The 12,023-nt window shown below is 46.5% G+C and overlaps 1 protein-coding gene across 1 annotated transcript in view; it reads left to right on the forward strand.

The window, feature by feature from the left end:
- Nucleotides 1–12,023, forward strand: part of tbc1d23 (TBC1 domain family, member 23) — a 72,786-nt gene that overhangs the window by 45,640 nt on the left and 15,123 nt on the right. Inside the window, exons 13-18 of the mRNA XM_042322790.1 lie at nucleotides 3,476–3,646; nucleotides 3,848–3,890; nucleotides 4,009–4,094; nucleotides 8,575–8,714; nucleotides 9,363–9,407; nucleotides 11,681–11,769. Coding sequence (XP_042178724.1) covers nucleotides 3,476–3,646; nucleotides 3,848–3,890; nucleotides 4,009–4,094; nucleotides 8,575–8,714; nucleotides 9,363–9,407; nucleotides 11,681–11,769 — 574 coding nt within the window. The remainder of the gene's footprint in view (nucleotides 1–3,475; nucleotides 3,647–3,847; nucleotides 3,891–4,008; nucleotides 4,095–8,574; nucleotides 8,715–9,362; nucleotides 9,408–11,680; nucleotides 11,770–12,023) is intronic.

Below are 12,023 nucleotides of genomic sequence, written 5' to 3' on the forward strand. Positions count from 1 at the left end.
GAATTTCAAAAATCACTGAAGCTGGAGACTCCCATCTTCCTTACTAACTTTAACTTCTTATGGTATCGGGGACGCTTGCGTCCCACTTTGCCAAAAGCCAGGGAAAATGCAGCACGGCAAATTCAAATAAATTGATATAAAAATCAAACTTTCCTTAAATCACACATGTAAGATACTCAATTAAAGCTACACTCGTTGTGAATCCAGCCAACATGTCAGATTTTAAAAAGGCTTTTCGGGCGAAAGCATAAGAAGCTATTATCTGATGATAGCACAAAAGTAAACAAAGAGAGTAGCATATTTCAACCCTACAGGCGCTACACAAAACGCAGAAATAAAACATGGCTTACCTTTGACGAGCTTCTTTTGTTGGCACTCCAATTTGTTGGCACTCCAATATGTCCCTGTCATAAACATCACAATTTTGTTCGATTAATTCCGTCCATATATATCTAAAATGGCCATTTGTTTGGTGCGTTTGATCCAGAAAATAACAGCTTCCAAATTGCGCAATGTCACTACAAAATATTTCAAAAGTTGCCTGTAAACTTTGCCAAAACATTTCAAACTACTTTTGTAATACAACTTTAGGTATTTTTAAACATTAATAATCGATCAAATTCAAGACGGGTCTATCTGTGTTCAATACAGGAAGACAACAAACCAAGCTACTTTTCAAGTCTTGCGCAACTCTCAACAGTATTACGCAGTTCCTAGATGGCCGTACTTCTTCATTGCACAAATTAATAACCTCAACCAAATTCCAAAGACTGGTGACATCCAGTGGAAGCGGTAGGAACTGAAAACAAGTTCCTAAGAAATATATTCCCAATGAGAACTCGGTGAACAAAAAAAAAATCTGAACGGTTAGTCCTCTGGGTTTTGCCTGCTACATAAGTTATGTTATACTCACAGACATGATTCAAACAGTTTTAGATACTTCAGAGTGTTTTCTATCCAAATCTACTAATAATATGCATATCTTATATTCTTGGCATGAGTAGCAGGAAGTTGAAATTATCCAGTATCTCTACTTGTACATCATCTGCACATCTATCACTCCAGTGTTAATGCTAAATTGTAATTATTTCACCTCTATGACCTATTTATTGCCTTACCTCCCTAATCTTACTACATTTGCACACACTGTACTTCAATATTTCTATTGTGTTTTTGACTGTTCGTTTGTTTATCCCACGTGTATCTCTGCGTTGTTGTTTGTGTCGAACTGCTTTGCTTTATCTTGGCCAGGTCGCAGTTGTAAATTAGAAAAAAAATAAAGGGAACACTTAAACAACACAATGTAACTCCAAGTCAATCACACTTCTGTGAAATCAAACTGTCCACTTAGGAAGCAACACTGATTGACAATAAATTTCACATGCTGTTGTGCAAATGGAATAGACAACAGGTGGAAATTATAGGCAATTAGCAAGACACCCCCAATAAAGGAGTGGTTCTGCAGGTGGTGACCACAGACCACTTCTCAGTTCCTATGCTTCCTGGCTGATGTTTTGGTCACTTTTGAATGCTGGCGGTGCTTTCACTCTAGTGGTAGCATGAGACGGAGTCCACACAAGTGGCTCAGGTAGTGCAGCTCATCCAGGATGGCACATCAATGTGAGATGTGGCAAGAAGGTTTGCTGTGTCTGTCAGCGTAGTGTCCAGAGCATGGAGGCGCTACCAGGAGACAGGCCAGTACATCAGGAGACGTGGAGGAGGCCGTAGGAGGGCAACAACCCAGCAGCAGGACCGCTACCTCTGCCTTTGTGCAAGGAGGAGCACTGCCAGAGCCCTGCAAAATGACCTCCAGCAGGCCACAAATGTGCATGTGTCTGCTCAAACGGTCAGAAACAGACTCCATGAGGGTGGTGTGAGGGCCCGACGTCCACAGGTGGGGGTTGTGCTTACAGCCCAACACCGTGCAGGACGTTTGGCCAGAGAACACCAAGATTGGCGAATTCGCCACTGGCGCCCTGTGCTCTTCACAGATGAAGGCAGGTTCACACTGAGCACATGTGACAGACGTGACAGTCTGGAGACGCCGTGGAGAACGTTCTGGTGCCTGCAACATCCTCCAGCATGACCGGTTTGGCGGTGGGTCAGTCATGGTGTGGGGTGGCATTTCTTTTGGGGGCCGCACAGCCCTCCATGTGCTCGCCAGAGGTAGCCTGACTGTCATTAGGTACCGAGATGAGATCCTCAGACCCCTTGTGAGACCATATGCTGGTGCGGTTGGCCCTGGGTTCCTCCTAATGCAAGACAATGCTAGACCTCGTGTGGCTGGAGTCTGTCAGCAGTTCCTGCAAGAGAAAGGCATTGATGCTATGGACTGGCCCGCCCGTTCCCCAGACCTGAATCCAATTGAGCACATCTGGGACATCATGTCTCGCTCCATCCACCAACGCCACGTTGCACCACAGACTGTCCAGGAGTTGGCGGATGCTTTAGTCCAGGTCTGAGAGGAGATACCTCAGGAGACCATTCGGCACCTCATCAGGAGCATGCCCAGGCGTTGTAGGGAGGTCATACAGGCACGTGGAGGCCACACACACTACTGAGCCTCATTTTGACTTGTTTTAAGGACATTACATCAAAGTTGGATCAGCCTGTAGTGTGGTTTTCCACTTTAATTTTGAGTGTGACTCAAAATCCAGACCTCCATGGGTTGATACATTTTATTTCCATTGATTTTTGTGTGATTTTGTTGTCAGCACATTCAACTATGTAAAGAAAAAAGTATTTAATAAGAATATTTCATTCATTCAGACCTAGGATGTGTTATTTTAGTGTTCCCTTTATTTTTTTGAGCAGTGTGTGTATATATATTAATATATATATACCTACCTACCTACCCGGTTAAATAAAGGTGAAATAAAAAACATTGAATGTCTGAGCGCAATACAAGGAGCCGACCCTTTTGTGACCAAAAACAGCATTGCAACATGGTGCTACGCTCCAAATCGTTTGTCTCCGTGGGGTATAAACCGGCCGTCTCCGTAGGGTATAAACCGGCCGTCTCCGTAGGGTATAAACCGGCCGTCTCCGTAGGGTATAAACCGGCCGTCTCCGTCCGGCCGTCTCCGTAGGGTATAAACCGGCCGTCTCCGTAGGGTATAAACCGGCCGTCTCCGTAGGGTATAAACCGGCCGTCTCCGTAGGGTATAAACCGGCCGTCTCCGTAGGGTATAAACCGGCCGTCTCCGTACGGTATAAACCGGCCGTCTCTGTAGGGTATAAATCGGCTTATCGGCTATCTCCCTGCGGACTTACTTTCTCTCGCTCTCCCTCTGTGGTCTTACTCTGTCAAAATGGAACCCTTTTCCCTATATAGTGCACTATATGGGCTCTGGTCAAAAGTAGTGCACACTATATAGGGAATAGGGCTCTGGTCAAAGTGTGCACACTATATCGGGAATAGGGTGCCATTTGGAACTCACCCTTAACCTTACATCTGTTTGCTGTGTGTCTCTAGATGCTGCAGAACCCATCAGAGTTCAGCCTATCAGTGAAGTCCCTCCTGGAGGCCCAGAAACAGAGTCTAGAGTCTGGCTCCATCGCTAGTGGAGAACACCTCTGCTTCATGGGTTCAGGGAGGGAGGAGGAGGACATGTACATGAACATGGTGCTGGCACACTTCCTACAGGTAGGAGAGTAGTATTTCAAAATAGACAGTGATTCATCCTACATCTTGTTGGGCATTAGATGCATACCTGTTATTACAATTCAACATTTTTAAATTACAATTTATTTTTTATAACAATTAAACCCTTTTTGTTATAGTGCAACCATTTTTTATTACAATTCAACCAACCTGTCAGTGCTAATGAGGGGTTTTCTCTCACAGAAAAACAAAGAATACGTCAGTATCGCTAAAGGTGGTTTTATGGGTGAGTGTTATTATTAACATTTTAAACAATTCATATAAATAAATTAATAGACCTACTTATTTTGTCTTGATGGGTGCAAACCTAAATGAAATATTGTCTATCCTGTTGTGTTGTCCAGCCCTGCAGCAGCACCTAACAGACATCAATGTGGAGGGACCAGACAACTATGTCCACTGGATAGTCAGCACCTCTGGATCAGCTGAAGTGAGTTCACTGGAGCTAGTCTGTAGCCACTGTCAAGGGAGGATTACACTGGAGCTAGTCAGTAGCCACTGTCAAGGGAGGATTACACTGGAGCTAGTCAGTAACCACTGTCAAGGGAGGATTATACACTGGAGCTAGTCAGTAGCCACTGTCAAGGGAGGATTACACTGGAGCTAGTCAGTAGCCACTGTCAAGGGAGGATTACACTGGAGCTAGTCATAGTAGCCACTATCAAGGGAGGATTACACTGGAACTAGTCATAGTAGCCACTGTCAAGGGAGGATTACACTGGAGCTAGTCAGTAGCCACTGTCAAGGGAGGATTACACTGGAGCTAGTCAGTAGCCACTGTCAAGGGAGGATTACACTGGAGCTAGTCAGTAACCACTGTCAAGGGAGGATTACACTGGAGCTAGTCATAGTAGCCACTGTCAAGGGAGGATTACACTGGAGCTAGTCAGTAACCACTGTCAAGGGAGGATTACACTGGAGCTAGTCATAGTAGCCACTATCAAGGGAGGATTACACTGGAACTAGTCATAGTAGCCACTGTCAAGGGAGGATTACACTGGAGCTAGTCAGTAGCCACTGTCAAGGGAGGATTACACTGGAGCTAGGCATAGTATCCACTGTCATGGGAGGATTACACTGGAACTAGTCATAGTAGCCACTGTCAAGGGATGATTACACTGGAGCTAGTCATAGTAGCCACTGTCAAGGGACGATTACACTGGAGCTAGTCATAGTAGCCACTGTCAAGGGACGATTACACTGGAGCTAGTCATAGTAGCCACTGTCAAGGGACGATTACACTGGAGCTAGTCATAGTAGCCACTGTCAAGGGACGATCACACTGGAGCTAGTCATAGTAGCCACTGTCAAGGGATGATTACACTGGAGCCAGTCATAGTAGCCACTGTCAAGGGACGATTACACTGGAGCTAGTCATAGTAGCCACTGTCAAGGGACGATTACACTGGAGCTAGTCATAGCAGCCACTATCAAATCAAATCAAATTTTATTTGTCACATACACATGGTTAGCAGATGTTAATGCGAGCGTAGCGAAATGCTTGTGCTTCTAGTTCCGACAATGCAGTAATAACGAACAAGTAATCTAACTAACAATTCCAAAAAAACTACTGTCTTATACACAGTGTAAGGGGATAAGGAATATGTACATAAGGATATATGAATGAGTGATGGCACAGAGCAGCACAGGCAAGACACAGTAGATGATATCGAGCACAGCACATACATATGAGATGAGCACGCAAACCAAGTGGCATAGTTAAAGTGGCTAGTGATACATGTACTACATAAGGATGCAGTCGATGATATAGAGTACAGTATCTACGTATGCATATGAGATGAATAATGTAGGGTAAGTAACATTATATAAGGTAGCATTGTTTAAAGTGGCCAGTGATATATTTACATCATTTCCCATCAATTCCCATTATTAAAGTGGCTGGAGTAGAGTCAGTGTCATTGACAGTGTGTTGGCAGTAGCCACTCAATGTTAGTGGTGGCTGTTTAACAGTCTGATGGCCTTGAGATAGAAGCTGTTTTTCAGTCTCTCGGTCCCAGCTTTGATGCACCTGTACTGACCTCGCCTTCTGGATGACAGCGGGGTGAACAGGCAGTGGCTCGGGTGGTTGATGTCCTTGATGATCTTTATGGCCTTCCTGTAGCATCGGGTGGTGTAGGTGTCCTGGAGGGCAGGTAGTTTGCCCCCGGTGATGCGTTTTGCAGACCTCACTACCCTCTGGAGAGCCTTACGGTTGAGGGCGGTGCAGCCGCCACACCAGGCGGTGACACAGCCCGCCAGGACGCCCTCGACCGTGCACCCGCAGAAGTCTGTGAGTGCTTTTGGTGACAAGCCGAATTTCTTCAGCCTCCTGAGGTTGAAGAGGCGCTGCTGCGCCTTCCTCACGATGCTGTCTGTGTGAGTGGACCAATTCAGTCCGTCTGTGATGTGTACGCCGAGGAACCCAAAACTTGCTACCCCCCCACCACCGTTCCATCGATGTGGATGGGGGGGGTGTTCCCTCTGCTGTTTCCCGAAGTCCACAATCATCTCCTCAGCCTTGTTGACGTTGAGTGTGAGGTTATTTTCCTGACACCACACTCCGAGGGCCCTCACCTCCTCCCTGTAGGCCGTCTCGTCGTTGTTGGTAATCAAGCCTACCACTGTTGTGTCGTCCGCAAACTTGATGATTGAGTTGGAGGCGTGCATGGCCACGCAGTCGTGGGTGAACAGGGAGTACAGGAGAGGGCTCAGAACGCACCCTTGTGGGGCCCCAGTGCCGAGGATCAGCGGGGAGGAGATGTTGTTGCCTACCCTCACCACCTGGGGGCGGCCCGTCAGGAAGTCCAGAACCCAGTTGCACAGGGCGGGGTCGACACCCAGGGTCTCGAGCTTGATGACGAGCTTGGAGGGTACTATGGTGTTGAATGCCGAGCTGTAGTCGATGAACAGCATTCTCACATAGGTATTCCTCTTGTCCAGATGGGTTAGGGCAGTGTGCAGTGTGGTTGAGATTGCATCGTCTGTGGACCTATTTGGGCGGTAAGCAAACTGGAGTGGGTCAAGGGTGTCAGGTAGGGTGGAGGTGATATGGTCCTTGACTAGTCTCTCAAAGCACTTCATGATGACGGATGTGAGTGCTACGGGGCGGTAGTCGTTTAGCTCAGCCACCTTAGCTCTCCCGGGAACAGGAACAATGGTGGCCCTCTTGAAGCATGTGGGAACAGCAGACTGGTATAGGGATTGATTGAATATGTCCGTAAACACACCGGCCAGCTGGTCTGCGCATGCTCTGAGGGCGCGGCTGGGGATGCCGTCTGGGCCTGCAGCCTTGCGAGGGTTAACACGTTTAAATGTCTTGCTCACTTCGGCTGCAGTGAAGGAGAGACCGCATGTTTTCGTTGCAGGCCGTGTCAGTGGCACTGCATTGTCCTCAAAGCGGGCAAAAAAGTCACCTAGTCTGCCCGGGAGCAAGACATCCCGGTCCGCGACTGGGCTGGGTCCCCTCCCGCAGTCCGCGATTGACTGTAGACCCTGCCACACGCCCCCTGCGTCCGAGCCGTTGAATTGAGATTCTACTTTGTCTCTGTACTGGCGCTTAGCTTGTTTGATAGCCTTGCGGAGGGAATAGCTGCACTGTTTGTATTCAGTCATGTTACCAGACACCTTGCCCTGATTAAAAGCAGTGGTTCGTGCCTTCAGTTTCACACGAATGCTGCCATCAATCCAAGGTTTCTGGTTAGGGAATGTTTTAATCGTTGCTATGGGAACGACATCTTCAACGCACGTTCTAATGAACTCGCACACCGAATCAGCGTATTCGTCAATGTTGTTGTCTGACGCAATACGAAACATCTCCCAGTCCACGTGATGGAAGCAGTCTTGGAGTGTGGAGTCAGCTTGGTCGGACCAGCGTTGGACAGACCTCAGCGTGGGAGCTTCTTGTTTTAGTTTCTGTCTGTAGGCAGGGATCAACAAAATGGAGTCGTGGTCAGCTTTTCCGAAAGGGGGGCGGGGCAGGGCCTTATATGCGTCGCGGAAGTTAGAGTAACAATGATCCAGGGTCTTTCCACCCCTGGTTGCGCAATCGATATGCTGATAAAATTTAGGGAGTCTTGTTTTCAGATTAGCCTTGTTAAAATCCCCAGCTACAATGAATTCAGCCTCCGGATAAATCGTTTCCAGGGAGGATTACACTGGAACTAGTCATAGTAGCCACTATCAAGGGAGGAGTACACGGGAGCTGGTCATAGTAGCCACTATCAAGGGAGGATTACACTGGAGCTAGTCATAGTAGCCACTGTCAAGGGAGGATTACACTGGAGCTAGTCATAGTAGCCACTGTCAAGGGACGATTACACTGTAGCTATTCATAGTAGCCACTGTCAAGGGACGATTACACTGGAGATAGTCATAGTAGCCACTGTCAAGGGACGATTACACTGGAGCTAGTCGTAGTAGCCACTGTCAAGGGACGATTACACTGGAGCTAGTCATAGTAGCCACTGTCAAGGGACGATTACACTGGAGCTAGTCATAGTAGCCACTGTCAAGGGAGGATTACACTGGAGCTAGTCATAGTAGCCACTGTCAAGGGAGGATTACACTGGAGCTAGTCAGTAGCCACTGTCAAGGGAGGATTACACTGGAGCTAGTCATAGTAGCCACTGTCAAGGGAGGATTACACTGGAGCTAGTCAGTAGCCACTGTCAAGGGACGATTACACTGGAGCTAGTCATAGTAGCCACTGTCAAGGGACGATTATACTGGAGCTAGTCATAGTAGCCACTGTCAAGGGACGATTATACTGGAGCTAGTCATAGTAGCCACTGTCAAGGGAGGATTACACTGGAGCTAGTCAGTAGCCACTGTCAATCTATCTTTTTGGTAAAAACATGCTGAAAATTTCAGGAGCTCATGATCTCTCTCGCTCCCCCCCCCACCCACAACAGGGAGACGCGTTGAGCACCACAGGAGATAAAGGAGTCAAGTCTCTGGTCAACAAGATGACCTTTGCCCTCAAGTCCAAGTCTGTCATAGCAAAGGAGAAGATGATAAGCTTTATGGAGAACACTGCTACACCTGTAGACAGGTAATATCCTGTCCTTCCATGCTCTGTCTGTGTTAATATGGACAGGTAATATCCTGTCCTTCCATGCTCTGTCTGTGTTAATATGTACAGGTAATATCCTGTCCTTCCATGCTCTGTCTGTGTTAATATAGACTGGTAATATCCTGTCCTTCCATGCTCTGTCTGTGTTAATATAGACTGGTAATATCCTGTCCTTCCATGCTCTGTCTGTGTTAATATGGACAGGTAATATCCTTCCATGCTCAGGACTCATCTCGCAGATAAATAATACAAATTATTCAAATCAGGGAATAATTATGGACTCCACTCCTGTAATTCAATGTTATTAAATCATTATTAATGATCCTTTACTAATTTAATAGTATTAATCTGTGCCTTAGTTGACCCCTCTTCGCCGTGCCTTAGTTGAAGCCCTCTTCGCCATGCCTTAGTTCAACCCCTCTTCGCCATGACTTAGTTCAAACCCTCATCGCCGTGCCTTAGTTGACCCCTCTTCTCCGTGCCTTAGTTGACCCCTCTTCTCCGTGCCTTAGTTGACCCCTCTTCGCCGTGCCTTAGTTGAACCCCTCTTTGCCGTGCCTTAGTTGACCCCTAATCTCGTGCATAAATTTAACCCTTCATCATTGTGCCTTGTGTATTCCATGCTAGAATGTCTTTCACTCTCCCCTGGCCAGAGAAGGGGGTCCCTGACCGGTAAGACTCTCCCAGCAGCATGATGGCCTCTGTGGCCCCATCTTATTCCTGCTCTGTCTCTCGCAGCCTACTTATTGCCCCGGGGACCAGAGGGCACTTGTTATGGAGCCGAGAGCTGTACCACGACCACACTAATGCATCCCCCCTAACATACTGCTCCCATCCCTTACTCACACCATGTCTCCAGTCCACATTCTGGCTCCTGGATGAAGTACTGCTCTCTGATCACTCTGTCACCTGTTACAGTCGCTATGCTCTGTGTCACCTGTTATAGTCCCTATGCTCTGTGTCACCTGTTATAGTCGCTATGTCACTGTCTGTAGGTCACTGTCTGTTGCTCTTTTTAGTCTTAACTATATGAGTTGTCTGCAGTGGTCCTTGGATCTTTGCCTCGCCACTGTTTGCGTGGACATTCACTTTAAGTGTGTGATACTATTTCACTGTTCTCCAAGGTGAGAGCCGGGGCTGTGTGGTTCACTGTTCTCCAGGGTGAGAGCCTGGGCTGTGTGGTTCACTGTTCTCCAAGGTGAGAGCCTGGGCTGTGTGGTTCACTGTTCTCCAGGGTGAGAGCCTGGGCTGTGTGGTTCACTGTTCTCCAGGGTGAGAGCCTGGGCTGTGTGGTTCACTGTTCTCCAGGGTGAGAGCCTGGGCTGTGTGGTTCACTGTTCTCCAGGGTGAGAGCCGGGGCTGTGTGGTTCACTGTTCTCCAGGGTGAGAGCCTGGGCTGTGTGGTTCACTGTTCTCCAGGGTGAGAGCCTGGGCTGTGTGGTTCACTGTTCTCCAGGGTGAGAGCCGGGGCTGTGTGGTTCACTGTTCTCCAAGGTGAGAGCCGGGGCTGTGTGGTTCACTCTTCTCCAAGGTGAGAGCCGGGGCTGTGTGGTTCACTCTTCTCCAGGGTGAGAGCCTGGGCTGTGTGGTTCACTCTTCTCCAAGGTGAGAGCCGGGGCTGTGTGGTTCACTCTTCTCCAAGGTGAGAGCCGGGGCTGTGGCTGTATATCTACTGTATGTGCCTCTTTTGCCCTGAATATCACCACTAATAAATTACGTTGTAATTGTAGAACCACTGCTTTAACTGGTTTCTTATTCCTCTAATAGTAACATAGCTGCCTGACTAATCCCAGATGGCTTTAACTGGTTTCTTATTCCTCTAGTAGTGACATAGCTGCCTGACTAATCCCAGATGGCTTTAACTGGTTTCTTATTCCTCTAATAGTAACATAGCTGCCTGACTAATCCCAGATGTCTTGAACTGGTTTCTTATTCCTCTAATAGTAACATAGCTGCCTGACTAATCCCAGATGGCTTTAACTGGTTTCTTATTCCTCTAATAGTAACATAGCTGCCTGACTAATCCCAGATGTCTTGAACTGGTTTCTTATTCCTCTAATAGTAACATAGCTGCCTGACTAATCCCAGATGGCTTTAACTGGTTTCTTATTCCTCTAATAGTAACATAGCTGCCTGACTAATCCCAGATGGCTTTAACTGGTTTCTTATTCCTCTAATAGTAACATAGCTGCCTGACTAATCCCAGATGGCTTTAACTGGTTTCTTATTCCTCTAATAGTAACATAGCTGCCTGACTAATCCCAGATGGCTTTAACTGGTTTCATATTCCTCTAATAGTAACATAGCTGCCTGACTAATTCCAGATGTCTTGAACTGGTTTCTTATTCCTCTAATAGTAACATAGCTGCCTGACTAATCCCAGATGGCTTTAACTGGTTTCTTATTCCTCTAATAGTAACATAGCTGCCTGATTAATCCCAAATGGCTTTAACTGGTTTCTTATTCCTCTAATAGTAACATAGCTGCCTGATTAATCCCAAATGGCTTTAACTGGTTTCTTATTCCTCTAATAGTAACATAGCTGCCTGACTAATCCCAGATGGCTTTAACTGGTTTCTTATTCCTCTAATAGTAACATAGCTGCCTGATTAATCCCAAATGGCTTTAACTGGTTTCTTATTCCTCTAATAGTAACATAGCTGCCTGACTAATCCCAGATGGCTTTAACTGGTTTCTTATTCCTCTAATAGTAACATAGCTGCCTGACTAATCCCAGATGGCTTTAACTGGTTTCTTATTCCTCTAATAGTAACATAGCTGCCTGATTAATCCCAAATGGCTTTAACTGGTTTCTTATTCCTCTAATAGTAACATAGCTGCCTGACTAATCCCAGATGGGCCGTGCGTGTGGCTGTTTGTGCTTCATGTAGGGGGGCAGGAATGAAGAACAACCCTCTGACTTGTTTGTCTCTTCTATATTACAGACATGTGAGCAGTAGTGACCGGGTTGGAAAACCTTACAGAGGAGTGAAGCCAGTGTTCAGCATCGGTGATGAGGAAGAGTATGATACAGGTAACTATTGTGAAATACATCTACAATACTACTACTACAACAATCAATACTACTATACTACTACAATCAATAGTACTACGGTACTACAATCAATATTACTACATTAGTAATACCTTACTACAATTAATACTACTACAATACTACACTACCTCAATCAATACTACTTAATTAATACTACATTACTAATACATAACTACAATTAATACAACTACAATACTATACTGCTACAATCAATACTACTACTCTAGTCAACA

This window comes from Oncorhynchus tshawytscha, linkage group LG06 (assembly GCF_018296145.1).
Source record: "Oncorhynchus tshawytscha isolate Ot180627B linkage group LG06, Otsh_v2.0, whole genome shotgun sequence".
NCBI lineage: Eukaryota > Metazoa > Chordata > Actinopteri > Salmoniformes > Salmonidae > Oncorhynchus > Oncorhynchus tshawytscha.